The sequence below is a fragment of the Penicillium arizonense genome (genome assembly GCF_001773325.1).
Source record: "Penicillium arizonense strain CBS 141311 chromosome Unknown PENARI_contig030, whole genome shotgun sequence".
NCBI classification, from domain to species: Eukaryota; Fungi; Ascomycota; class Eurotiomycetes; order Eurotiales; family Aspergillaceae; genus Penicillium; species Penicillium arizonense.
This window is the reverse complement of record NW_019173307.1, coordinates 131,768-154,902: the sequence shown is the minus strand read 5'-3', so window position 1 is coordinate 154,902 and position 23,135 is coordinate 131,768. Positions and strand designations below refer to the sequence as shown.

Sequence of the window (23,135 nt, the reverse complement as noted above, 5' to 3'; positions counted from 1 at the left end):
AAAGTAGGGCAGATCCTTAGGGCGGAGAAAATTTGCTGGAGCCGTGAAAGTCTTGGCGCGGAAAAAAAGTCTCAGCGTCAACCGCCTTAACCAAACCCTCCAACTCCCCCATTTTCAAGGGACTGTCTTTCAAAATGGCTGACGATGGCATGCTTATGAACTTCAGCATTGCTGACACTGTCATCAAGCCCGAGGCAAAGTTCAAAGGTGGAACATGGCGAGACCGATTGGTAGCCAAGAAGCGTTTGGCGCATCGAGGCTCGGAGAAAGACCCCAAAGACGCAGCTGCACGCAACGCAACTTCCAAAAACCCAAACCAAATTCAAATCGGCCCGCGGCCTGCTAAACGTCAAAGGACCGAAGAGTCTTCTCATCGCTCCGGCGGCGATCGACGCCCACACCAGACCCCGCGAGACCCCCGTCACTTCGTTTCCTCGCTTTTCACTAGCAATCCCGAACCGCGCAATGCCGAAGAACCCAAGGCCGAGGGAGAGCAAGAAGACGCAAAGCCGACCAACGCTCCGCTGATCGACGGCCTGGACACTTTCACGAACCTGGGATTGTCGCCCAATCTCGCGGCGCATCTGCTCACAAAGCTTGAGCTCAAGGCGCCGACGGCGATTCAAAAGAGCTCTATTGGGCAGTTGATGAAGGAGGAAAGTGATGCGTTCATCCAGGCCGAGACAGGTTCCGGTAAGACGCTGGCTTATCTCCTTCCGCTCGTGCAACGAATTATGGATCTCTCGAAAGTCACAAAAGAACATAATGACAACCAAGTCCACCGTGACAGTGGGTTGTTTGCCATTGTACTGGCGCCTACTCGCGAACTGTGCAAGCAGATCTCCGTCGTGCTGGAGAACATTCTCCGATGCGCGAACTGGCTGGTCTGTGGTACGGTAATTGGTGGAGAGAAGAAGAAGTCGGAAAAGGCTCGTTTAAGGAAAGGATTGAACATCCTTGTTGCGACACCCGGTCGTTTGGCTGACCATCTCGACAACACGGAAGCTTTGGACGTCAGCAATGTGCGTTGGTTGGTGCTGGATGAGGGTGATCGCTTGATGGATATGGGTTTCGAGGAGGAGTTACAGGGAATTGTTAAGAAACTGGACGCCAGACAAAGACCGAGTCGTGTTCCCGGTGTGCCTACGCGCAGAACTACGATCTTGTGTTCGGCGACATTGAAGATGAATGTGCAGAAGTTGGGAGAAATCAGTTTGAAGGATGCGGTACACATCAAGGCTGATCCGGAGGACGAGGATGAGAATGCGCCAAAGAAGGATGAGGAGGACTCATTCCGCGTCCCAGCACAGTTGAAGCAGTCGTACGCGATTGTTGCACCGAAGCTACGTCTCGTTTCATTAACAGCCTACTTGAAGAGGACGTTCATTCGAAAGGGATCGGTAATGAAGGCAATTGTCTTTATGTCTTGCGCCGATTCCGTCGACTTCCACTTCGAGCTATTTTCAAGGAACCAAGACCGAGAGCAACAAAAGAAGGATGAAGAGGAAGGAGACAAGGAAAAACCGGACGAAAAAGAGGAATTGTCACCCCACGGCACCATTGCTCCCGGTAGAGCCTTTTCCAATCCAGGAAATCCGGTCCTCTTACATCGTTTACACGGCTCCCTCCCCCAGAATGTTCGAACCGCCACACTTGGTTCCTTCTCTCGTAGCACCGAGGCCTGCGTCATGATCTGTACCGATGTGGCCGCCCGTGGTCTTGATCTCCCCAACGTGGATTTGGTCGTTGAGTACGATCCAGCCTTCAGTTCGGATGACCACACTCACCGCATTGGTCGTACAGCTCGTGTCGGACGAGACGGTCGCGCCCTAATCTTCCTCCAGCCCGGCTGCGAAGAAAACTATGTCGAGATTCTCAAGCGCGGCTACCGCGATGGAGGCAAAGCTCTCACCCGGACTGATGCCAATGAGATTCTCAAGCGCGGCTTCGGAAGCAACGACTCCAGAAAGAAGAACTGGGAGGAGAAGACTACCGATTGGCAGATGGATGTAGAGCGCTGGGCTCTGGAGAATCCTGAATACCTGGAGATGGCCCGTCGGGCTTACCAATCTCATGTTCGCGCATACGCGACGCACATTGCTGCTGAGCGGAGCATGTTTAACATCAAAGAGCTCCACTTGGGTCATCTTGCAAAGAGCTTCGCCCTGCGTGACCGACCAGGCAAAATCAACGTCCCTGGTCTACGACCTGGGCAGGAAGACACCAAGAAGGACTTCAAGGCGGCGCGCAACGGTGCCGCAGGTACCAAGAGGAAGGCTGGCGCTGAGGACAAGGCTCCAGGCACGACGGATCTGGATGATGCTGCTCGCAAGATGAGAGCCAAGATGAGAGAGAACATGGCCGGAGCCAGCGAGTTCAACTTGGCTTGATCTGTTTCTGGCTTGGCATCTCATTCGTCTCAAAAAAAGCATGGTCATATGGTTGTTTATAGCATTAGCATTTATCTCAGTAGATATCCCATAATGAAATCTTCCCATCCTTGGAACCTGCCGCTAGCCAATGAGTCTGCTGTACTTTCTGATTCCGTTGTTGCTGTACATTTGCGAGAGAGTAGTCGCGTGCAGCAACTGCCATTTGGCTTGCAGTTGAGGACTCCTTCTCTGTAGATCTTGTAGATAAAGATGTTTCAATCTCTCCGAAAGCCACAGCATAACATCCATCTTTGTGCCACTTGAGCACAGCCAGCTCTTTCATTGTTTTCCCCGAGTACACCCGTACCCTACTATCCCAACCGGCAGTAGCGAATACCTTCCCATCAGACCGGATGCGCAGACCCTGCTGACCCGAGTGTCTGGTGTTAACAACCTGCAAGGGAGATTCCTCCTTATAGCCAGCCGTAGGAATGTAACCAGCAGACGCCAGACTGGGAATGGGATGTTTGACAATCAAGGCATCAGCAGAGGAAGAGATAAAATGCGTGTAAGAAGCCGAGACGTCAAGGGAAAGAACCGGCTGGGTATGAGGACGGCCGGCATAAAGCCTCTCCCATTTCAAAGGATAGTTCTTAATGTGTTCGATCTCAAAACTGGCCGTCTTCAAAGCACCACGATGAGCGTAAACCATCACATGGCCATCCTCATATGCTGAAACGACAAACAGATCCCCAACAGAAGTCACGAATATATTGACAGCCATCAGCATTCCAGTCTTCGTCGATGAATCAGATGGAATAGTGCTGATCCGGCGCTCGGATGGTAGGTGGAAGATATCGACGCCGCCAGAGTCCAAAGCATTGGGAACTGCAAACAATGTATTCTGTGGTTTTGCAGATTGCGATGGATAAACAGGAAGCCCGTCCATATTGACAAATGTCATAGAGAACGCGCAGAAATTAAGCGCATTCACGGGCATGGCATGTAGCAGCCATGGCTGAGTCTTACTTCCCTCCTGGGCAGGACCACTCATGTCGACCGGAAGTGTCTTGTCTAGAAATGATTCATCCTCTGATCGAATCTTCCAGACGCAGAGCTTGTGGTCGCGGCCATGCCTGTCGTAGATGGGTTAATATAGTGTGGTCAATTAAGACGTGCTGGATTAGGACAGGATAGGGTCATCTCACGTGTAAATCTCGGTTATGCCCGAGTCCAGGTTAAACCCTTTTACTTCTAGCACGGCACCTGCGTGCGCCTTCCAGACTGTCACTGGGCGTTTGGTGACCAGGTCCCAGATCACGATCCAGCCGTTGGCGTCGCCGGATACAAGGCGCAGGTTCTGGTTGTAGATGTGTAGCGCGTGTATTGGTGCACCGTGCCCGCGGAGGATGTAGATTGGCGTGGCTGGAGATTGAGCCTGGGCTGATTTATTCTCCATCTTAGCTGTTTGGGCGTTGATGTTGATATCTATGAGCTGGTGGTATTGCGGTTAAACGGGGAATTGCCCGTTCACACCGCCATCCTTGTGTGCCAAATTTTGTATCGTTGTCATTAATCATATACGATAATATATTTACATATAGAATCTGTTACAGCTTGTCGAGGCCGGTAAATGAAGGTATGGATTTCTTGTATACGGCTCAATTCGACCAAAAACACAGTTATGTTGTGAGCATTATAAATTTCGTGAGAGGTTTTACCATAGGCCCCTGGCTAGCATCAGAAAACTACTTTTGAACATTCATATCATATTGACTGAGTAGGGGAAGAAACCCAACAAAACATTTCATTATTCATCAAATTTTGGATCATCAGATCAGATATGCACCATAGTCATACTGATCGAGTGCATGGTGATGGTGAGGTGGTACATAATATCCCTGATACGGATGATTCTCCATTGAAAAGTCCCCGGTTGTCGTGAGTGGGTTACATAGATCCGAAGATGAACCAGACGCTTCGGAGATTGCTAGCGACGGATCGAGTTCGTAGTAGTGGTTGTGCATTTGGGCTGGGGTAACAGTGTGCGGGTGAGCATCAACCCAGCTCCAAATCCGCCTTAGATCATCTTTGACCGATTCAACGTTGGAAGTAGTAGTCTCGGCGATAGCATCAAAAATGGCAATCACTTCTTCTTGGGCCGAGCGGGCTTCTAGACATTCTGCAGCGATTGCAAGACAGCGTAGTGAGATATCGGAAAGACTTCTGGGTGATAATGCGTCAGCACCATTGATGTGAGTAGCGCGCAATGAGCCTTTGAACTAACCGGTCCTTGGTACATGCGATGAGGCCGCAAATTTCGTGTGCGTGGGTTCTTTGCATCTCACGCATGTCTCCATCGAATTCTGACTGCAGAGGGTTTGACTTGGATAGCAAAATTCGCGTCACATGGTAAAATAGCCGAGCAACAGTCGCAGATCGTTTAAGAATCCTGAAAGAAATCAGTTGGTGTACATATTATACCGAGTCCAACATGAACGGGAACCTACATAACCTCCGGAAACGCGGATTTGGAGTTTGTCTGCCAGGGCTGCAAGTACCCAAGAGGAGCCATCGACTTGGGGGCCGATTTCTCCCAATGATCGCACCAGCTGTTGTAAAGACTCCATTCCTGGAATCGATTGTTGAGCTGAGCCGTAGCTGCATCGTTGCTCAAACCCTGAGATTGACACAACGATGTTTGGAAGATGACGACCTTTGCACAGATATAGAGGATGCGATGAGACCATGAATCCTCGCTGCTCCCACCGGGAGTGTGGCAATGGTCCATGTCCATATCAATCCCCCAAGTGCTTGGATCCCAGGACAGACTCCAATTATATCGTACACAATTAAGTAGCTCTGCGCTGATGCTGATTCTGAAACACGCTCCACCGAGCCCTGGAGTTTTGGAAGTCCAGCCACATTCTCGAATCAAAGCTCGCGAGCCTGCGATATGGACTTTCCGACTTGAGGATAGCTGTGACATTGTTTCAAAGAAGCCAAGAACCAGGGCCGCTACTGCACATAGAACAGAGTCACGATTAGAATCATGGACGGAGTTTAACAGATCCTGGGTAGCCTCATCGTAGAGCTGCATGGCCTTTCCGTCCTCGTGAGAAGAATCTACAAGGGAAAGATGTCTAGCGCCGCACGCTAGGAGTGCCTTGAGCAGCATAGGTTCGTCGAGGGCGTAGTACGGAAGAATATGGGTAAACTATTCATCATTAGAAATCACTCGAGACGATTTAGCAAGGGTGACAAACATGGTTCATTGCATCCATCGCATCCAGCCTGGGCCCAACGTGTTCGACAAAAGCACGGAAAAGAAGCATTCGGTCAGGATCTGCGATGAAAGAATGACTTCCCTCATTTTTTGCCAGTTTCCGCGCGAAGTTGGATGTCCCATGCGGAAGGAGTTCATCTCCTGGTACCAGATGAGACTGCTGCCAGACATCGGTTCCAAAATCTGCGTTGCCTGGGTTGGAAACATCAAAATCTAACGGATCGAAAGAATGAGCAACAGATTGGAAAAGACTCGTCAGGTCATCAGGCCCCATAGCCTCGAAGCTATGGTGTAAAAGTCTTTGCTCTTCAGCAGGACTTTCCGGCTGAACGGGTGGGTATCTCTCGAACCCTCCGACATATTCAGACGCGATCAAGCGCGAATCATCGCGAAATGTCACTTTGGCACCATGGGGTCGAGCGACAACATGTGGAGGCGCCACATTTTGAATATCAATAAAGTTGAGGCGAACACCACGTCGACAGATGCGGTTCGACTTGCGACAATTATGACACCGTCCTAAGGCCTCGTCGCACTTCAGATGTCGTTCGCGACAAGTCAGGCAGCCCGTGCGCACCCTCTTCGCTTTGGTGTCTGCAATGCCCGCGGTCTTCTTCCGGCGCGGACGTGGTGTACTTTGTGAATCGCTTGTCTGGCTTTTTGGAGTCGATGTCTTCGAGTCGACTGTAGGTGATCGCGCCTGCGATTTCGCAGATGTCCGAAGATTCATTTCCATCTAATTGAAATTGGTGCCCTTTTGATTTGAGCTCTGGTCCAGACCTGTCTCTAGTCTCCGGCGCCGACTTGGGTCCGAACCGAAAGAGGAGTCCCGAATACACAAAATGACCTTGTAGATTTCACTCGACTGGCCATGTTCGATATTGGCAGTTGTAGTAATTGCGAGTGGGGAATTTGTCGAGAGGAAGGCGATCGTCGGAGCTTGCGATTCAAGGGCTTGAATCTAACAGCCAGCGTGCGCAAACAGGGAGGTGCTCGGCAGATAAATCGGTGTTCTAGGAAGATCGTCAGCTCAAGGATATCCCCCGAGAAAAGAAAAAGTACTCACCAGCCGATGCCAGCACAAATATGTGTGTCGCGGGGAAGTGGATGTCAAGGTCCGAAGAGAAAAAAAGGCCGGCCCGCTTTGCCAAGATCCCCATGTATATGGAGTACGCATGTTTGCCTACATACGTTTAAGTACACTTTATGATTATTATAGTCCTCTTAAATTCAGGTTATTTTTATAGACCATCATTGCTTGCCAAGTATATAATAGATATTATCTACGCACTTTCCTCGCCAATCGAGGCAATTGGACTCGGCAATGTAGAATAAATAGAACAGTCACCCAAAGAGCCACAGACATGAAAGTGACACGAAGAGCAGCGGCATATGAGTTGATGACTGGGAGGCTGTCAGAAAAGATAATAAAGTGGTCAAGGGCAGTCAAGCATACCTTCCAACCGGTGAACTGGATCCAACTCCGCAATAGTCTGACGGACTTGCGAACCACGGCGACAATATGCCCTTTCTCAATGCCTGTAACTCTATACTCGAGTTGATATCGAAAGCAACACAACCTACTGGCTCAGCTGAACCTATGCATGCAGAAAAAAAAAACAACATGTATATCTGGATGATCTTGATAGATCCATCTACTGTAGGGCTGGTTTGTCATCGACCTCGGCCGATAAGAGATACTGTAGACACCCATGGACCATACAGACTTCTTTCTTTACCTTTGCGCTACATGAACTCATGAACTCTGCATACATCTATCTGCGACCCACACAATGCATTCGCCCCTCCGTATTGCCGTGTTAGAATGCGACACTCCTCTTGACAACATCAACCGCCGCTACAACGGATATGGCGGGGTATTCCGCGCCCTCCTTACAGCCAGCGCGAAAACATTAAACCAACCGGAGAAACTCAACCCAGAGACTGGTATGGAAATCACAGCATGGGACATTGTGAATGACAACAAATACCCAAAGCTAGAAGACGTCGATGCCGTGCTTCTAACAGGTTCAAGTGCGGAATGACTCAGACAACCCGATGAGCTCAAGCTTGTATACTAACAGCAATCGGACCCGGACAGGACATAATTCATTTGAAGATATCCCCTGGATCAACCGCCTCGTCGAATTCACCCAACAAGTCCTCGCCCAGGACCGAGTGCGCCTACTCGGCATCTGCTTCGGACACCAGATCGTTGGTCGCGCACTAGGCGCCAAGGTCGGACGAAGCGACCAAGGCTGGGAAATTGCCGTGTGCGATATGGACCTGACAGATAAAGGAAAGGAGCTATTTGGGCGGGACAAGATCGTAAGTTCAGTTCCTGTCTGTCCGGAAGTCGTAGCAGGCTTCCGAAATATGCAGTGCAATGCCACGCAGAACGCTGACAGGGTGTGAACAAATAAACAGCGCATCCAGCAAATGCACCGGGACATTGTTTTCGAATACCCTCCAGATGTCACTCCGTTGGGTTCTTCCCCGCGCTGTGCTGTGCAGGGCATGTATTCGCCGCGCCGCTTTGTCACTGTTCAGGGTCACCCCGAATTTACTGGGGACATCGTCACAGAAATTATTGAAAGCCGGGCTAAGAGCGGTATATTCAAAGAGGCCCAGGGTAAGGATGCATTGAGCAGGGCTCATAATGAGCATGATGGTGTTGCTATTGGTGCGGTGTTCCTGAAGTTCCTACTCGAGGACTAAAGCAGGAACAAACATCCGATGGGACAAGGCACTGTACTACTTTGGATCTCAATTTTGAATTCTGCCTGGTCCCGATTGTGTGATGGGCTCGTGGGGCCCCTTCAGGAGGTTTGAGATAGAGATATTACATAGATCTAGCCTTTTGTACATATTTAGACTAGCATGGCCTTGGAGGTCAACGTAATGCGATTGAACCTACTTCAACTTCTTACTACCCTGTGCCTACGAGATATCACCGACACCCGATACTGTCCTATGAGCGAACGATGAAACTGAACTGGTTATGCCTGTCATTCAATAAAAAATGTGTTTCCAGAGCAAGAGGAAGAAGCCAAGTAGCAATCAGTATCATTGTCATAAATGCATGTCATGTTCTATTGAGGAAATGCACCAGGCACCCTCATGCAAGTTTATGCCAGAAAGAAAGAAGAATAGGAAAAGGAACGCCCCGTTCCACATAGCCACGCAGGCCGCTGAACCCCGTAGGGAGATGCAAAGATGCCAACAAAACAGGGGAAAGGCCAAACGCTCCACCCACTAACGCCATTTCCATGCAAGTTTGAATCGCTGAAAATGCAAGGTCTGACCGGAGACAAGAAAGACAAGTAACAAACAAATAAATCAGAGTGGTCGGGAGGAAATTCGGCCGCTGCGACGCGGGTTTGCCTTTCCGTCTGAGTCCGATTGCTCCGGGGTTGTGTTACCAGGGAGGGAGAGGGGGTCTGTGTTCTGACCGTTTTCTGTTTCGGATTCCATCTATGTCCATGAGATGTTAGCGAAGAGTACGACGGAAGGGGGGAGATTGAGGTTATATGTGGATACTCACGCGAAGATTCAAAGAGACGAGCTCGTTTTGGTCATCTCTGAATGATATCCCAACTCCCAAGGTTAGGTTGGAAACAATTCGCCGCTTGGGTCGCGTTCGACGAGCTGGACGTGGATCCTCTGAGTCGTCACTGTCTTCTGCGGATCGCTTGCTCCCAGTGCTGAACGGGGAAGAAGACCGTGATGCCTGTAAGCTTTGCTTGATAGGAAGGCCTGGAGCAGCCTTCTTGTCGAATGGCACATCGGTATTTTCGTCAAGCAAGGCAGCAAATGCGCGGTCGATGTCACCTCGGCATTTTTGAAGCATGTCCACGATCGTCTCGCGGTCATAGCGGCCACCAAAGCACTCTTGGATGGATTTGATATCCCAGGGGGGATAGAGGTCAACGGCCAAGTCGGTGTCGGTGGTATCAGGGCCACTAGGAGTATTGCCTGCGATGACGGGTATGTCTTTACAGTCTTCTGCTAGTTTCCTGTCTACGTCGGGCTTGATGTCTTCGCTGAGTTGTGGGATGATATTCACGCCACTGAGAAGCCCTTTGTGTTGGCCATTGATACGCCGCACGGAGGAGTAATGTTTAAAGTCCTGTGGTTGTTAGCCCATAGCCCAAAGGCATCAGAAGAAAGCAGACCACGTACGTGGAAGGCGACGTGAAGTACATCTCGGGGTTGATCGGGAAGGGCATTGACATCTCGAAACACCTGGACTCCGTCCATGGTGTAAACATTCAGATCGACTTGGAAGACCTGACAGAATGCCTGGAGATGCTCAGAGCTAGCCCATTCTCCGTTCTTGCGAGTGGTCGCGATCATGTCCTCGAACCGACGCTCCTTGTCCTCAAGAGACGGGGTTAAAATATCGGCAGAACGCGTAGCATACGCGGATACAGCTGCACGTTTAGGCCGACGGCGTTCCCCACCCTCTGCCACGACAAACTGCATGAAGTATTTCTTGTTGTTGGCCATGTGGGTGGCCAGGCGCTGGCGTATCTCGTCGGCATGGTGGGTGATGCCGTACAATTGGTCGGAGAGGGAATAATAGAGGCAGTTGCCTATGATTTGACGCGTCAGAAAGGGCAGATATCCATTTGACAGCTTGCAACGAGCGCTCTAAAGCTTCAACGAGTGACAACAAGCGTGACTAGCTTACCATCTCCCTCGGTAGGTAGAGCAAACAGGCCCCGTTCTTTCAAACAGGGCATTTCCAAGCTTGCGTGGTCCATGGTGGAGTTATTCTGTTGTGTTTTGGCCAGCAGCTCAGCCTGCTGGTCCTGCAGCGGGTCGGCCGTCTGGGGAAGCTCCTCTTGCACTTGGTGTTCATGACCCGTGAGTATGGGCACGATTCTGCCACCGTGAGTAAGGTGAGACATATTGAAGGTACTCGACTGAAAGTCGGCATTGGTCAATTCAGAAAGGAATCAATAAGGCTATCTAGGGAAAGATAAATCAAACCCGCAGAGGTGAATCGGGCGCCCTGCGGGTGGTTTGAGAAAGGAAATTCACCAATTCTCGCAGATTTGAGTGCCGATCGAGGCGGTGAATGCTGGTGGGTGGTGATTGGTTCCACGTGAGCAGTTTCCCACTATGACATACGCGACTTCTGCTCTACACAATGGGCCTCTAGGGATTCAATTACTATTTATATCCTTTTACTTCTTTGTTCTTTTTTCCTCTCAGTTCCCCCTGACCATTGATGGTATAATAAGAGTCAAGTGAGTGGGCGAGGAGTCAGATGTGATGGATACACTCACTATAGTGGAGTCTGGAGGGATGGAGAACGCGGGACTTTACGGAGTCTCCTTACTGGGCCCAGATCCTGAGACAGCATGGATTTATTGAATTGAATGAAAAGCAGGGGATTGTTGAGGCTTCAATATAACAGGAACCATTCTAGCAATTATATACAGAGTACAAGGTACTGATTTACATGTACTGTTTTGTCTGTATTTCTATTGGATGGCGCCCTGTCATGCTTTTGAGATTAAAGTTACTTGTATTAAGAAGATTTACAAGGGCCGAGGGAAACCAGCTCAGTTCCAGTATAATGCAAGTTATAGACTAGGGAATACGTACTTGAGAAACATAAAACATATAGCATTACTCGGTGCTCTATATACATGTACTGTAGCTGTAGCAAAAAGAACAGCAACCTTGGAATCGAAACAGTGCGGAGGCGTTTTTCATGTTACTATGTATCCACCGCATCCCCACCGAGAAAACTTAGCTTGTTTGCTTTTTTTAAGAGATTTGGTTGGTTATATGCCCACACCGCCTGAACATTACATACAAACAAACAATAAATAATTAGGCCAGAGCCCTAATTTCGAAACATGGGGCTGGGAATGATGTGTTTGAGTCATACAGCCTAATTCTAGAGTATATTACTAATAATTGCCCGGATGGTCTAGTGGTATGATTCTCGCTTTGGGCTTAATTATGAAATTGTTTCAGAACAATTCTCATGGTAAAATACTCTTATGCGAGAGGCCCCGCGTTCGAATCGCGGTTCGGGCCCTTTCCATTTCTTTTTTTTAATCTTCTTTTTTCTTTTTAATTATCGTAACTTATTACTTTTGTTGTTTTTAGTTTACTCCGTGGATCGATCATTGAGAGAAATGACATAATCCAGATTACCCGTGCTAAGTTAGTAAAAGGGTTGTAGCGACAAAAAAGCCCCACAACCCGAACGGCTTATCGAATGTCCCTGATAACGCCCCCTCACGCCCCCCGCCTTGACTTCGGATCTTAAAGGGGAGCGAGACTTTCTTTCTTATTTTAATGTCTTGACAACAGATCAACATTGGGGAAACTAAGCGAAACACAGAATGGCAGCAAACAACATCGTGGTTTTGGGGTAAGACCCTCTAGCTCCGCAGCAAATGGTGCATTGAGCCTCTCACTGACTTGTAGGTTAGGGCCGGTGTGTCTGGCTTGACTACTGCGTATCTGCTCTCGCAGGACCCTGCCAACAAGATTACTGTTCTGGCAAAACACATGCCTGGAGACTATGACATTGAATATGCATCTCCGTGGGCCGGTGCCAACTACATGCCGTATGATATACATAGAACACCCCATCAATAATACACCTCCTTACTGATCTTGCTCCTGCACAGGGTTGGAAAACAAGGAAGTGCTCACCATGCATGGGAGCGCGATACCTGGCCCGCATTGAAAGCAATTGCAGAGAAGTACCCAGAGGCTGGTATTCACTTCCGAGGTAAGTTCCCCGGGATCTAAAGAGCATCCACATATCTGACATCCCAAGGCACTTTGATCTACAACCGAAAGAAAGACCAGGAATCTGCCACTGGGCAGTGGTTCTCGGAGTTGGTTCAGCCAAACCCGTGGTACAAAGATGTCGTCCCGGATGTAAGATATGATTGTTTAAGCGACAGGATCGTGGAATCCCCAGAGACTAACTCAACGTTCTAGTTCAAAAACATCCCCTCTGATCAGCTAGCGCCTGGGATTGACAACGCCCAAGAATTCACCTCCGTCTGCATCAACACACCCGTCTACTTGTCTTGGCTAGTGGGTCAATGTGTGAAGAACGGCGCGGTGTTCAAGCGCGCGGTTTTCAAGCATATCGCTGATGCAGCCAATGCTCATCATACAGGCCAGAAGGCTGATGTAGTTATTAACTGCACTGGTCTATCATCCAAGACCCTTGGCGGAGTCCTCGATGGGAAGATGTATCCTGCTCGTGGCCAGATCGTCGTAGTCCGCAACGATCCAGGACCAATGGTCTCGGCATCTGGAACCGATGATGGAGAAGACGAAGCATTGTACATCATGACCCGAGCCGCGGGTAAGTTCATCTATCTTTTTCAACTTGATTGAACACTCGCTTACCATGTGTAGGTGGGGGTACTATCCTCGGTGGATCTTATCAAAAGCACAACTGGGATGGAACGCCAGACATGAACCTTGCGAACCGTATCATGAAGCGTGCTATTGCGATCGCCCCGAGCCTCGTTAAGAAGGGACAAGGGATTGAAGGATTGGATATCATCCGGCATGGCGTTGGCTTGCGGCCTCTGAGGGAGGGCGGTCCTCGCATTGAAAAAGAGAAAATCGACGGCGTCTCCGTTGTGCACAACTACGGCCATGGTGGCTTTGGCTACCAGGCTTCATTTGGCTGTGCAGATACCGCTGTGTCTTTAGTCAAGGAGGTCCTGCAGAACAAGTCGCGGGCTAAGCTCTAAGTCGGCCTTTCTATGGCTCCTTAGGAAAAGCGTGTATATTGCCTTGCATGGCGATTGCTAGAAATCACCAGAGGATAGAACATAGCAATCCACCCATATGTCACTATGACGTCAATTCGTTGCTTTATTTCAACTCCATGAAGGCAGAGATAATCATTTAGCATCAAGCAACAATGTCCGAAGAAACAGCGCAAAAGATAAACCAAGTCTTGAATGACTTTGGTAGATCTCCTCTCCACCATACGCCACTTGAGAACTCCCTAGATGCCAGCCCAGGAATAATTCTAGCAATGGCAATGGATGCTCTAGTCAAAGCACGACCAATCTCACACGAATTGACACAACGAACCATCAAAGCGCTCATCGACGCCGGCTATCATGATATCAACACACTATCAAACAGCTCATGGGATGATCGAGTGGCTGTTCTGGCAGATGGGGGGTACAACCGCTACCGTGAGCAATGTGCTACGAATCTTGGGGAATTGGCGGAGCTCATTTTGAATAAATATGGTCAGTATTTATCCCTGGATGCAGCTTCATCAGGTGGTGCAGTATTATGCCAGGATGTTTCTAACATGGCTTCAGATGGAGATCTTAATAACCTTTTGTATGAAGCGGATTTCGACAGAGATGAAGCTGGAATCCTCATGAAAGAAATCAAGGGGATGGGGGATCTGGCTGTGGAGGTTTTCTTCAATAATGTGCAATCAGTTTGGCCGTGTATTGCTCCTTTTGTTGATTCGCGGAGTTTGAAAACTGCCATCGATGTCGGAATTGGGGATGACTTGGATCACATTTATCAGACTTTGCAGAAGGATCCGGTGCGAATGAGTTGGTTTGCTAATGGCCTTTCTGAAGTTAGATTGCAGAAAAAGCAGGATGTGATTTAGGAAGTTTCATAATTTAGAGAGTTTGGGGTCATTTGTATCTTGATGGGAGTTGTGAGTTGAAAGAAAAATAGACCGTAAAGCAGGCCTCGCAAATTTAAAATTTGGGTTTATAAAACATATCTAAATCCTTTGTTTTCGATCTCGGTTTTGTCCTAACATAGGTTAGCTTGAGCCGTCGGTTTTAGAGTGACATAACTTACCAGCATTCCATTCTCAACACCCTCAGCCTCAACCTCCTGGCTATCAATCGCTTCTCTGTCTCTGCGCTTATTCTCAAGATACATGTAAACGTAGAGGGCAACAATGGCAGCCAATTTTACAGCATATCCAGCGAGCATCCTATAAAGAGTCATCAGTAACTGCAAGTCAAGCTAATCAGTCAAACAATACGTACGCAATATAAGCACTGTGGTAACCCGGGGCTTCACTAGACTTGAAAGTCTGCGGTCCAATAATATTTCCAACACAGTAGCCAGTAAACAGCAAAGCAGACGTAACCTGCTTTTTCGTGTACCCAGCAATGTTAGAGCTGACAATAGTCAAACTCATGCTAAAGCCCAAGCCTTGGAAATAACACAACCAAAGCGCAACAAGACGACCCCATTTGTTGGAATTAGGAAGTGCGACAAGTAACGCTGAGCCAATGATACACACCGTGCAGGCAAATATCATGCATGCGAATCGCGAGTGGAATTTACCATTGAACTTTGTTGCGACATAACCACCAAGAAGAAGAGTAAGGAATTGAACGGCACCACCAGGGATTTGGAGGTACTGTGTTCCAAGCGTGTCGAATCCAAAGGTTCCAACGATGATGGAGGTGAACTGTTTCTCAGTTAGTATATTCTAAATAAACATATGTTAGAGCTGCGAGACATACACTTGTCAAAGCCGAATTTGGAACTTGCGCTCCAATTGCCATGACAAACAAAAGCCACGTCTTTGGGTCTTGCGCGGCTTGCCGGACCTGGTACCACTTGAATTGATGATTCTTCACACCCTGTCGGTTAATCGCAACACGCTCCACGGCGATAGCTTTCTCACGCTCAGTGAGAAACTTGGCGGTTGACGGAAGATCCGGGAGGAAGATGAGAGCCGCAATACCCGTTGCGACAGAGAACGCTCCAAAGATGAGAAAAACATACATCCATCTTGGAAGTCCAGTGGTGATGTGCCCGACAGCGTATCCGATCAACCTATTTATTCAAGGTTAGATGTTTGCCAGTATATTATCTCGTCTCCATGCTATGGACAACTCACCCTCCGAACATTGTCGCAATTCCATTTGTGCAGTACCACGCTTCCAGTCGTAGAGGCTGTTCCTCGGTTGTATACCACATACCCATCATAAGGACAAATCCAGGATTAACGACCGCTTCTACCGCACCGAGAAGGAAGCGGTTGATGGCAATTCCGGCGAAATTATGGCACGCCGGCGTTGTCATGAGGAGACCTCCCCATACTAGATCTCGTTAGAATGTTTCATTATATTGATGGTTCCAAGTTATCGGTAGATCGCACCAAGAGTTGTTATGGAGAGGAATTTGCCAACCGGGAGCTTCTGCAGAGCTAACCCTGCAGGCCATTGCGCGATGAGGTACCCGAAATAGAAAATGGAGCCTGATTATATTAGTCTCTTTAGTCATTCTTTCCTGGATGTATGAGACATACTCAGCCATGAATATTGCTGTCCCTTGAGGTGAGTCCCCGTCTTCAGCCCGTATACCGAGGCAAAGTTGATACTGTTCTTGTCCAGATACTGAGGGGGTTAACACTTGAGATTTGAAAATGAAAATGGACAGGGCCTACCTGAAGCATGTAGATCAAAAACAATAGCGGGATCAATCGCAGGTCAATCTTTCGAAGAACGCGTTTAGCTTCTGCTGGCGTATATTCCAGACCCTGATGCTGCTTGTAGAAATCATAGTTCTCATCTCTATCGGAGGAGCCTTCTGTCGAGAGGGGTGGCGATAAAGCTGCCTCGGCCTCTTTTGTCGAAGACATTTTCTCGAAATCTGCGTTCGGCTGTTAGGGTTTCAGAGGAACAAGCAGGGTTTTATAAAAATCCCATCTCCTATACGCTTGACACGGTCCGCGTGGGGAATTGCAGAATAGAGTCCAGGGCCCCACAAGTCCTAGTAAGGAAGGTTCTATGGAGAGATATAAGATCTATTGCGTATGGGGATGCTAGGTTCCGGCCGGCGTAGAGTTCTGGCTTCTGAGTTCCATATAGAGTATTGATGACCGACCCAGCTACAAGTGTATACTACCTGAGTGGTTAGAATGTTGCTTATTGCCTTCACTTTTGTGAGGCGACTGACGTCGAGGCGTTGAGTTGAGCGAGGCGGGTGGAGAAATCACGACATCACCGCAGCAATTGCGCGTTTGTCGAGCCATCTAAGCAAATCGCATCCCCAAAACCTCCCACCTTTGACGGAGATATTCCGATGCCCCTGAATCATGAGACATGAGAAAAGCTGGTTTCTCCGAGCTCAGCCCATCCTTTTCTCTGTTGCTGAGCTTATAGTCAACCTAAATTCGCAGCTGATGGATTGTCAGATGCTCCGCAGCTCTTTTAGACTTTCTAAAGCAATAAGCTATGCTAAAATCCCAAGTCGCAGATGGACATCTCATTTTTTTCAGATTAATTTAAGATTAAAATTAAATTTGTGGCTTGATGTTGAAGAAAAAGAAATTAAAGAATTGCAACTCAACCCAGATCCCGATTAGGTAATAATCCTAAATGGACCTTCATGGATTTGATTGGCTGACGTAGAAGTACAAAGAATCTAAACGTTTTGTTGCATTTTCATGTTAGTTTGAATAAATTATTCATTGTCGGGTCCTTTTTTTGGGGGGGGGGCGACTAGCAGCCATATTACACTGCCTAACACCCCCACTTCATCCTTCTCGAAGGATCCAACAATGGAATGCATGACACCATGGTTATTGAAAAGTATCAGATCACCCTCTTCCCAATCATGTGTGTACAGATAACAAGGATCAATAGTACGTCTCCGTAACTATACAAACGCACTCGAATGTCAGCAAGATCATTAAGCACCTCTCCATTTCCAAGATGAATCTTCCGCACGCATGTTGGGTAAACCATCATTGCAAACTTGCCAGTAACAGGATTGTTTCAAGCCATAGGATAAATCTTGATTCTGGAGGTTTCGAAGGGAGGCAGTTCATTCTCAGCAAGTTCCAGCCCCTCTGATACAACACCTAGCCCGTTGGAACGGGACTTTGCTTTGCTCATCCAGATGTATGGGTGAGGTGCGTATTCAACCTTGCTTGTGCGGACGAAATGTTTCTCTTCCTCGGACAACATATCGTATAGCCGGTATCTACTGAAGGAGGCGGAGGTGGTGCATCTTGTACAGTCCTATTCCTATTATATATACCTAGTCTACTGACCAGCGAGCTAGGATCACACCTTATTCCACGAAAAGCCCCCTCACTCAGGAAGAACTGGATGATGGCTATAACCGTCCATACAGACGGCACATGGATACCCCGTTCTATGAACGACTTCCTGGAGAAGTTACCATCTTGCATTCAATCCGGATCCCCAATGTACCAGATCAGAAAATTAAGTTCCCTGGCGGAAAGGAGAAGAGCATCGGTGCTGGGACGACAGCATGTGGGTATCTTTAAGGAGCTTGTATTCGAGATATATCGTCTGATTCAATATATAGTTTTCTCGGGCGCTCGTGCGTGCATTCGCGCTTTTGACACCAGAAGAACAAGAGTTTGCACTCAATACCACAGTCACTTATGCTCCTCAGGCATATGAATACATCCGTCAATGCAAAGCCTCTGATGATGGCGTTACTGTTCCCACCATGGGGAAAGAAGTACCAGTGGAGAAGTTATCGGAATGGGCTTGGGATAAAGTTGCAGAGCACCCAGTGAGCGATTTTCGAATCATGGAGGTGAAACCATAACAGTTGACTAACCATGCTTTCACAGATGGTTTGGCGAAGCCCTATGAATCCAGATCGGCCTTTCCTCCAGGTCCATGGGTGCTGTGTTTACAAGCTCACCACCAGAAACCCTACGACAGGGAAGGCCACGGTGATGGATGATGTGGAGAAGGTCAGAGAGGTGGTACACAACACGCAAAAGAAGATTTATGCTGCCGAAAATATCTACGCTCACAGATGGCAAGAGGGGGATGTGGTTATCTTCCACAACCGTGGTGTCATGCACAGCATTACTGGTCAATTGGCGAAGTACAAGGAGGAGGATAAGAAACGGATGTTGTGGCAATGCACGATGACAAGCACCACGCCTCCTAAGCCCTTCCTGGACTATGAGGGCGTAAATAACACAGGCTACGTGAGGGTATGAGTTAGAGATAGAATACAATAAGGATTCCATAGAGTGATGGTTCCAATCAACGTCTGGACATAATATATATTGGTTTCACAGCTGAAGAGGTCCCTGTAGAGAATAAAAAGTCTCATTGAACCACGCATCGAAATCAATATCCTCTGCAGTCCCCCATGTAGGTCGCATTTCATCAAAATGAGCACCAATAACATCCTGAGACTCAACAGTCGGGATTCCGCTAGGAGATGCCTCGGTGCTAGGAGACCCAAGGTTCAATCGACTGAACGTAGAAAACTTGGCCAAGATTTGACCAAAATCCATCATTTTAGAACTCGTGCCTCCAGTATTCAGGTCCGAGCCCGCAGTAAAGATTGCATCAATCAGAGCAACGCCTCGTTGAGCGAGCACATCAAGATCCCGTGAAGCAAGACGGGCTCGAGCAGAAAGTATGGCCTCTTTGTAGCTCTGGGCACTCGCACTGAATGCACTCTCGGCGATTGCATTCACCTCGAAGCACATTATGACTGCGGCTGTAATTGCAAATGCGGTATGGGTCCAGATTGAGATGTCCTCTTCCCGCACGATTGTTTCGTGTTCGCGTAAGATAGTCATCGCTGCTGCGACAGAGGTACGCCTTGTGTAGCTATATGTTGGGTCATGGAAAGAGCGGAAGAGGAAGGGTCGATGAATCATGATGATCTTTTCTGCTGCCGTGATTGCTAAGCTTCGTCGGGCGATGCTAAGCCATGGGATTTGCTGTTCTTTCTCTTTGTCCGGACGCAGAAGAAATGGTGGTATATCTTTAACCACAGCTCTCATTTTCTGATCAACTTGCAGAATATGCTGGTATTGTTCACGGTGAGGCTTTCGGTTGTTCATTGGACCAAGTCCATCAACTAGGCCGGGCATCAGCTCCGCCAGATTTACTAGCACGCGGACATAAGTGCTTGTAGTGGGTGTGCTGATTGGCATATCCATTAAGTCATAGTCCTCTGCGTTCATAGGGCGACCCGTAGAGAAGTGCATTGGGGATATGCTGTATGTGTCGGTAAAGGGGATGGCGAAGTGGTCTTGGATGATCATTTGGCACCAGACCCTTTTTCCGACTTCTCGCTCAACTCTTTCTTCCCAATCATCCTTATTCCGGACTGGCTTTGTCGAGTGATCCTGGATTTTGTGGACCCCAAGGCACTCGGCAATGCGCACTGCAGCGTTGAAAAGGGTCGCATTTAGCTGACTTAATCCGAGGTTATGAGCAACTTCTGTTGATATAACAATGGCCTGCACTGAGTATATTGAGAGATTGCTGAGGAAATGGCAGTCATACAGAGTTTGCACCATAGCAGAGAAGAGTTGCTGTGCAGATTGCATAGTGTGCAGATCAACATCAGCCAAATCTCTCGCTTTCGGGCTATCCTGAATTGAACTGACGGTAGAGCTCAAGACAGAATAGTAAAGAGCTAGCCAGAGGGGATCATCATATCTTCCAGTTTCCCAGAACATCTCGCACTGTTCGAGAAATGTCGGGCCGTGGAAGCAATCATGATGCCATGCCACATGACAGATATGGAACTTGACTAGCTTCTGAGCATCTATTATTCTGGGGAGGTTGGGGTTTAGTCCCAGAGGAAGACTGTCACCTTGAATTGATCCGTTGCTGGATACCAACTGTAGGCCATTTTTGCGATATTGGCACGCGCAGTTCCTGTGAGGGAAGCACCCAGCGGAATTTCGACCCCAAGCAAGATGCTCAATTGCCGTGAGAAGCGACGAGTCGATCTGGTTTGAGGCAGCTTCGGCAGATGACGGTAATTTTCCAGGTACACGATCTTCAGTCAAAGTTATCTCCTGCTGCGACGAGTCGTTGGATGACTCGGATTGAGGGAGATCCCGGCCAGTTTGCAGCCGTGATATCCTATTTCTCACTTTTTGGACCACATGTGTGATTCCAGACGAGGACGAAGAGTCCAGATCCGCGAGAACTGAATTCAGAAACTCAATCTCTGAAGCATGTTGCACGGCGTTGCGCCTGAGCTGGACAACTTCTATTGAGCAATTAAGGTTCAGTCGTTTACACCTTGTGCAAGGAATCTGTTTGTCACATTTGCGCTTGCGCTTCGTGCACTCTGCAACGCGTCAGTCCTACACCCTACTCACGAGAAGAGATTTGGCCTTTACCTCTGCAGGCTTGTGGTTGACGCTGCGAGATACGGACAGAAGATGCTTTATCTGGTATGGCACTCATCGCCTGAAGAGATGGAGTACAGAGAGCCAATTATCCCATGCCTGTGTTTCCCGCTGATGCCGGAAGAAGTGGAATGCACGAGGGTGGAAAAAGACGGGGTTTGCCGAGGCTTGGCGCCCCAACGTCGATCTTGACTCTCCATTCCTTCTACGCATTCACCCATGCTTCATTCTTGAGATTTATACTTTTTCTTTCTACTAGTTGTCCATGAGGATTCTTGCCCAGAAGGGCCTCTTAATCGACTATGGTCTCGTATGCAAGCAATGCGATCACCGTCATGCCTTTTGCTACAGGCCGATTATCTCAACTCTCGTGCTGCAACCAGTGGACTCCCTTTAATGATTTTAGAAAAGTCGTGTGCATCCAAACATGCCTGCCTGGAGTTGCGTACGCTGGGCTCTGCACGCTTGAAGACGTCATTCTCGTAGGCGGCAAGGGAATGTGTCAAGGTATCTTGACCGAACGAGCTGGTGATTTGGATAATACTAGTCAGTATACACCGATAAGGCCATGCTCAAGACAAGAAACAGAACCATACCGTGTCTGTCGCATGTCGACTCGTTTAACGAGATCCAAAACATCGACGATCGCATTGTTGGCGCCTTCTCCGCGGTCTAGTCAAAGTCAGTAAAACAAGATTCGCTGGTCCGCTCGAAAGGACCAACATATGTCACGTACACATTGTCATTGTATGTGCTGAATCTCCCATCAAGACCGCCCGAGGATGAGCATGCGTCCTTCCTGGTTGAAACATCCAGTCTTCGATCCGGATGGAGCGCACTTCCGCATCGTCTGGAAGTTTGTGAACCAGCGATCGGAATGGTTCAGACCAGCTGTCAGTCAGATTTTTCATCAATGTAATGCGCTCCGCATTGTCACCTGGGACTGATATCCCTTTAGAGTCCGCCCAGGAAACAATTACCTGGCAGTGATAGCGATCCTTGCTACTGGTCTCGAAGTTGCCAGGCGTATCCAAAACTACGAAATTAGTTATGGGTATCTTACGGAAGGAGTGGTGGACCTACAGCTGAAAAAGAGGAACACGTTTGAGTCGGGATGCGAGCCCTGGAAGATAAAGGGGTCGATGGACTCGGCGCCGCCCATCTCTTCTGCAGTATACAGCGTCGATGCACCAAGAATTTGTACGGGCAATGGGTTCATCTCCAAGTCAGGATACAGAATCTCGCGTGCGCGTGACCTTGAGCCATCGCAGGCAACAAGAAGTCGCCCAATGCACGAGGTACCATCCTCGAAATGAGCAGTGATTGTATCCCCAGAGGACTCGATATTTTGTAGATTTTTGCTCCACTACGCGTGTCGCATCAGCACTCGTCGGAAGCAGAGAATAGCCAGCGCTGCAAAAAAAAAAAAAAAAGAGTCCTCCGATGTGACAGTCGCGACTTACCTGAACATCAATCCCAGTAGTCAGTAACTGGCGCAAGCGAACGCGGCTTACCCGAATACGCTCAGCGGCAGGCACATCATACAAAGCAGCTCCTGACTTGAGATCGAAGAACTGGAAGCGCCCGGTATCTCCGAGCGCCGAGGCCTTTTTGTTGACGAAAGTTTCCGGGAATCTTTCAACTAAATGTTCGGGTAACAGTTCGCGCAAGGCAGGAAGTGCCCAGTGAAGCGTCAATCCCCATCCACCGCTGCGGGCATCGATCGCGGAGTCACGATCGAAAAGCTTAAAAGGAACACCTTGGCGCTGGAGATACTGGGCCAGGACGAGGCCACTGATGCCCGCGCCGATGATCAGAACAGGGTGATCGGACATGGTTAGGGTGCGGTTGATCCAGATACACAACACTCCAGCTTGATCTCCTTAATTTGCAATATCACTCGGTCCGCACTTCCGAGCTCACCCCTGTACTCCGTAGGCAAACGGGAAATAGGTTGCACTGCACATTCAAGCAATCATGCCACCCATGCCACCCATGTTGCCATGCCACCTGCTAATTGGAGAATTTTCGGAGAGAGTTTGTGTGGGGTCTACAATATGCGAAATGCTTCGATAAGGAAGGCTCGCCTATACTGCCCACAAGAGAGACGTACAGTACATAAGATTTGACAAAGCCCAACTGAGTTGCGCCTTTCAGAGCTAAGCGTGCATTTATATTGGATGAAACGGATTTAGCTTTGCATTTACTTCCTGTTGTCTTACTTCGGGAGAATGAGGGCCGCCAGGACGGTGCTAGGCGGACTCCGGTGAAACCGGACTGCCTGGAGCTATCTGATTGGCAGGTGGTG

At 48.6% G+C, this 23,135-nt stretch overlaps 9 protein-coding genes across 9 annotated transcripts; 5 read left to right on the top strand and 4 right to left on the bottom strand.

The window, feature by feature from the left end:
- Positions 1–134: 134 nt before the first annotated feature.
- dbp7 (putative ATP-dependent RNA helicase) lies at positions 135–2,390 on the top strand (the record flags this gene model as incomplete). The annotated part of the gene is made up of 1 exon (XM_022636435.1): positions 135–2,390. The coding sequence occupies one exon, from the start codon at positions 135–137 to the stop codon at positions 2,388–2,390; it is 2,256 nt and encodes a 751-aa protein (XP_022483736.1).
- A 76-nt stretch (positions 2,391–2,466) lies between these two features.
- Positions 2,467–6,388, bottom strand: PENARI_c030G12329 (uncharacterized protein; the record flags this gene model as incomplete). The annotated part of the gene is made up of 6 exons (XM_022636437.1): positions 2,467–3,508; positions 3,581–3,860; positions 4,327–4,598; positions 4,660–4,824; positions 4,883–5,589; positions 5,639–6,388. 6 exons carry the CDS (start codon positions 6,386–6,388, stop codon positions 2,467–2,469), a joined length of 3,216 nt encoding a protein of 1,071 aa, XP_022483760.1.
- A 1,063-nt stretch (positions 6,389–7,451) lies between these two features.
- PENARI_c030G04986 (type 1 glutamine amidotransferase) lies at positions 7,452–8,376 on the top strand (the record flags this gene model as incomplete). Its single annotated transcript, XM_022636387.1, has 3 exons — positions 7,452–7,692; positions 7,760–7,986; positions 8,086–8,376. The coding sequence occupies 3 exons, from the start codon at positions 7,452–7,454 to the stop codon at positions 8,374–8,376; spliced, it is 759 nt and encodes a 252-aa protein (XP_022483770.1).
- Positions 8,377–8,997: 621 nt separating this feature from the next.
- PENARI_c030G03835 (uncharacterized protein) lies at positions 8,998–10,571 on the bottom strand (the record flags this gene model as incomplete). Its single annotated transcript, XM_022636376.1, has 4 exons — positions 8,998–9,132; positions 9,203–9,787; positions 9,841–10,253; positions 10,352–10,571. The coding sequence occupies 4 exons, from the start codon at positions 10,569–10,571 to the stop codon at positions 8,998–9,000; spliced, it is 1,353 nt and encodes a 450-aa protein (XP_022483741.1).
- Positions 10,572–12,026: 1,455 nt separating this feature from the next.
- PENARI_c030G09680 (FAD-dependent oxidoreductase) lies at positions 12,027–13,409 on the top strand (the record flags this gene model as incomplete). The annotated part of the gene is made up of 6 exons (XM_022636421.1): positions 12,027–12,055; positions 12,117–12,254; positions 12,318–12,421; positions 12,470–12,573; positions 12,637–13,012; positions 13,066–13,409. The coding sequence occupies 6 exons, from the start codon at positions 12,027–12,029 to the stop codon at positions 13,407–13,409; spliced, it is 1,095 nt and encodes a 364-aa protein (XP_022483781.1).
- Positions 13,410–13,582: 173 nt separating this feature from the next.
- PENARI_c030G05651 (uncharacterized protein) lies at positions 13,583–14,302 on the top strand (the record flags this gene model as incomplete). Its single annotated transcript, XM_022636393.1, has 1 exon — positions 13,583–14,302. One exon carries the CDS (start codon positions 13,583–13,585, stop codon positions 14,300–14,302), a length of 720 nt encoding a protein of 239 aa, XP_022483777.1.
- A 107-nt stretch (positions 14,303–14,409) lies between these two features.
- Positions 14,410–16,306, bottom strand: PENARI_c030G10917 (putative MFS transporter; the record flags this gene model as incomplete). The annotated part of the gene is made up of 8 exons (XM_022636429.1): positions 14,410–14,454; positions 14,503–14,641; positions 14,697–15,127; positions 15,183–15,498; positions 15,563–15,764; positions 15,824–15,922; positions 15,974–16,061; positions 16,112–16,306. 8 exons carry the CDS (start codon positions 16,304–16,306, stop codon positions 14,410–14,412), a joined length of 1,515 nt encoding a protein of 504 aa, XP_022483789.1.
- Positions 16,307–17,946: 1,640 nt separating this feature from the next.
- On the top strand, positions 17,947–18,658 carry PENARI_c030G09472 (uncharacterized protein; the record flags this gene model as incomplete). The annotated part of the gene is made up of 3 exons (XM_022636417.1): positions 17,947–17,952; positions 18,004–18,216; positions 18,278–18,658. 3 exons carry the CDS (start codon positions 17,947–17,949, stop codon positions 18,656–18,658), a joined length of 600 nt encoding a protein of 199 aa, XP_022483743.1.
- A 75-nt stretch (positions 18,659–18,733) lies between these two features.
- Positions 18,734–22,662, bottom strand: PENARI_c030G01786 (uncharacterized protein; the record flags this gene model as incomplete). The annotated part of the gene is made up of 7 exons (XM_022636361.1): positions 18,734–20,685; positions 20,798–20,888; positions 21,277–21,352; positions 21,424–21,499; positions 21,564–21,863; positions 21,911–22,193; positions 22,291–22,662. The coding sequence occupies 7 exons, from the start codon at positions 22,660–22,662 to the stop codon at positions 18,734–18,736; spliced, it is 3,150 nt and encodes a 1,049-aa protein (XP_022483754.1).
- Positions 22,663–23,135: the final 473 nt, after the last annotated feature.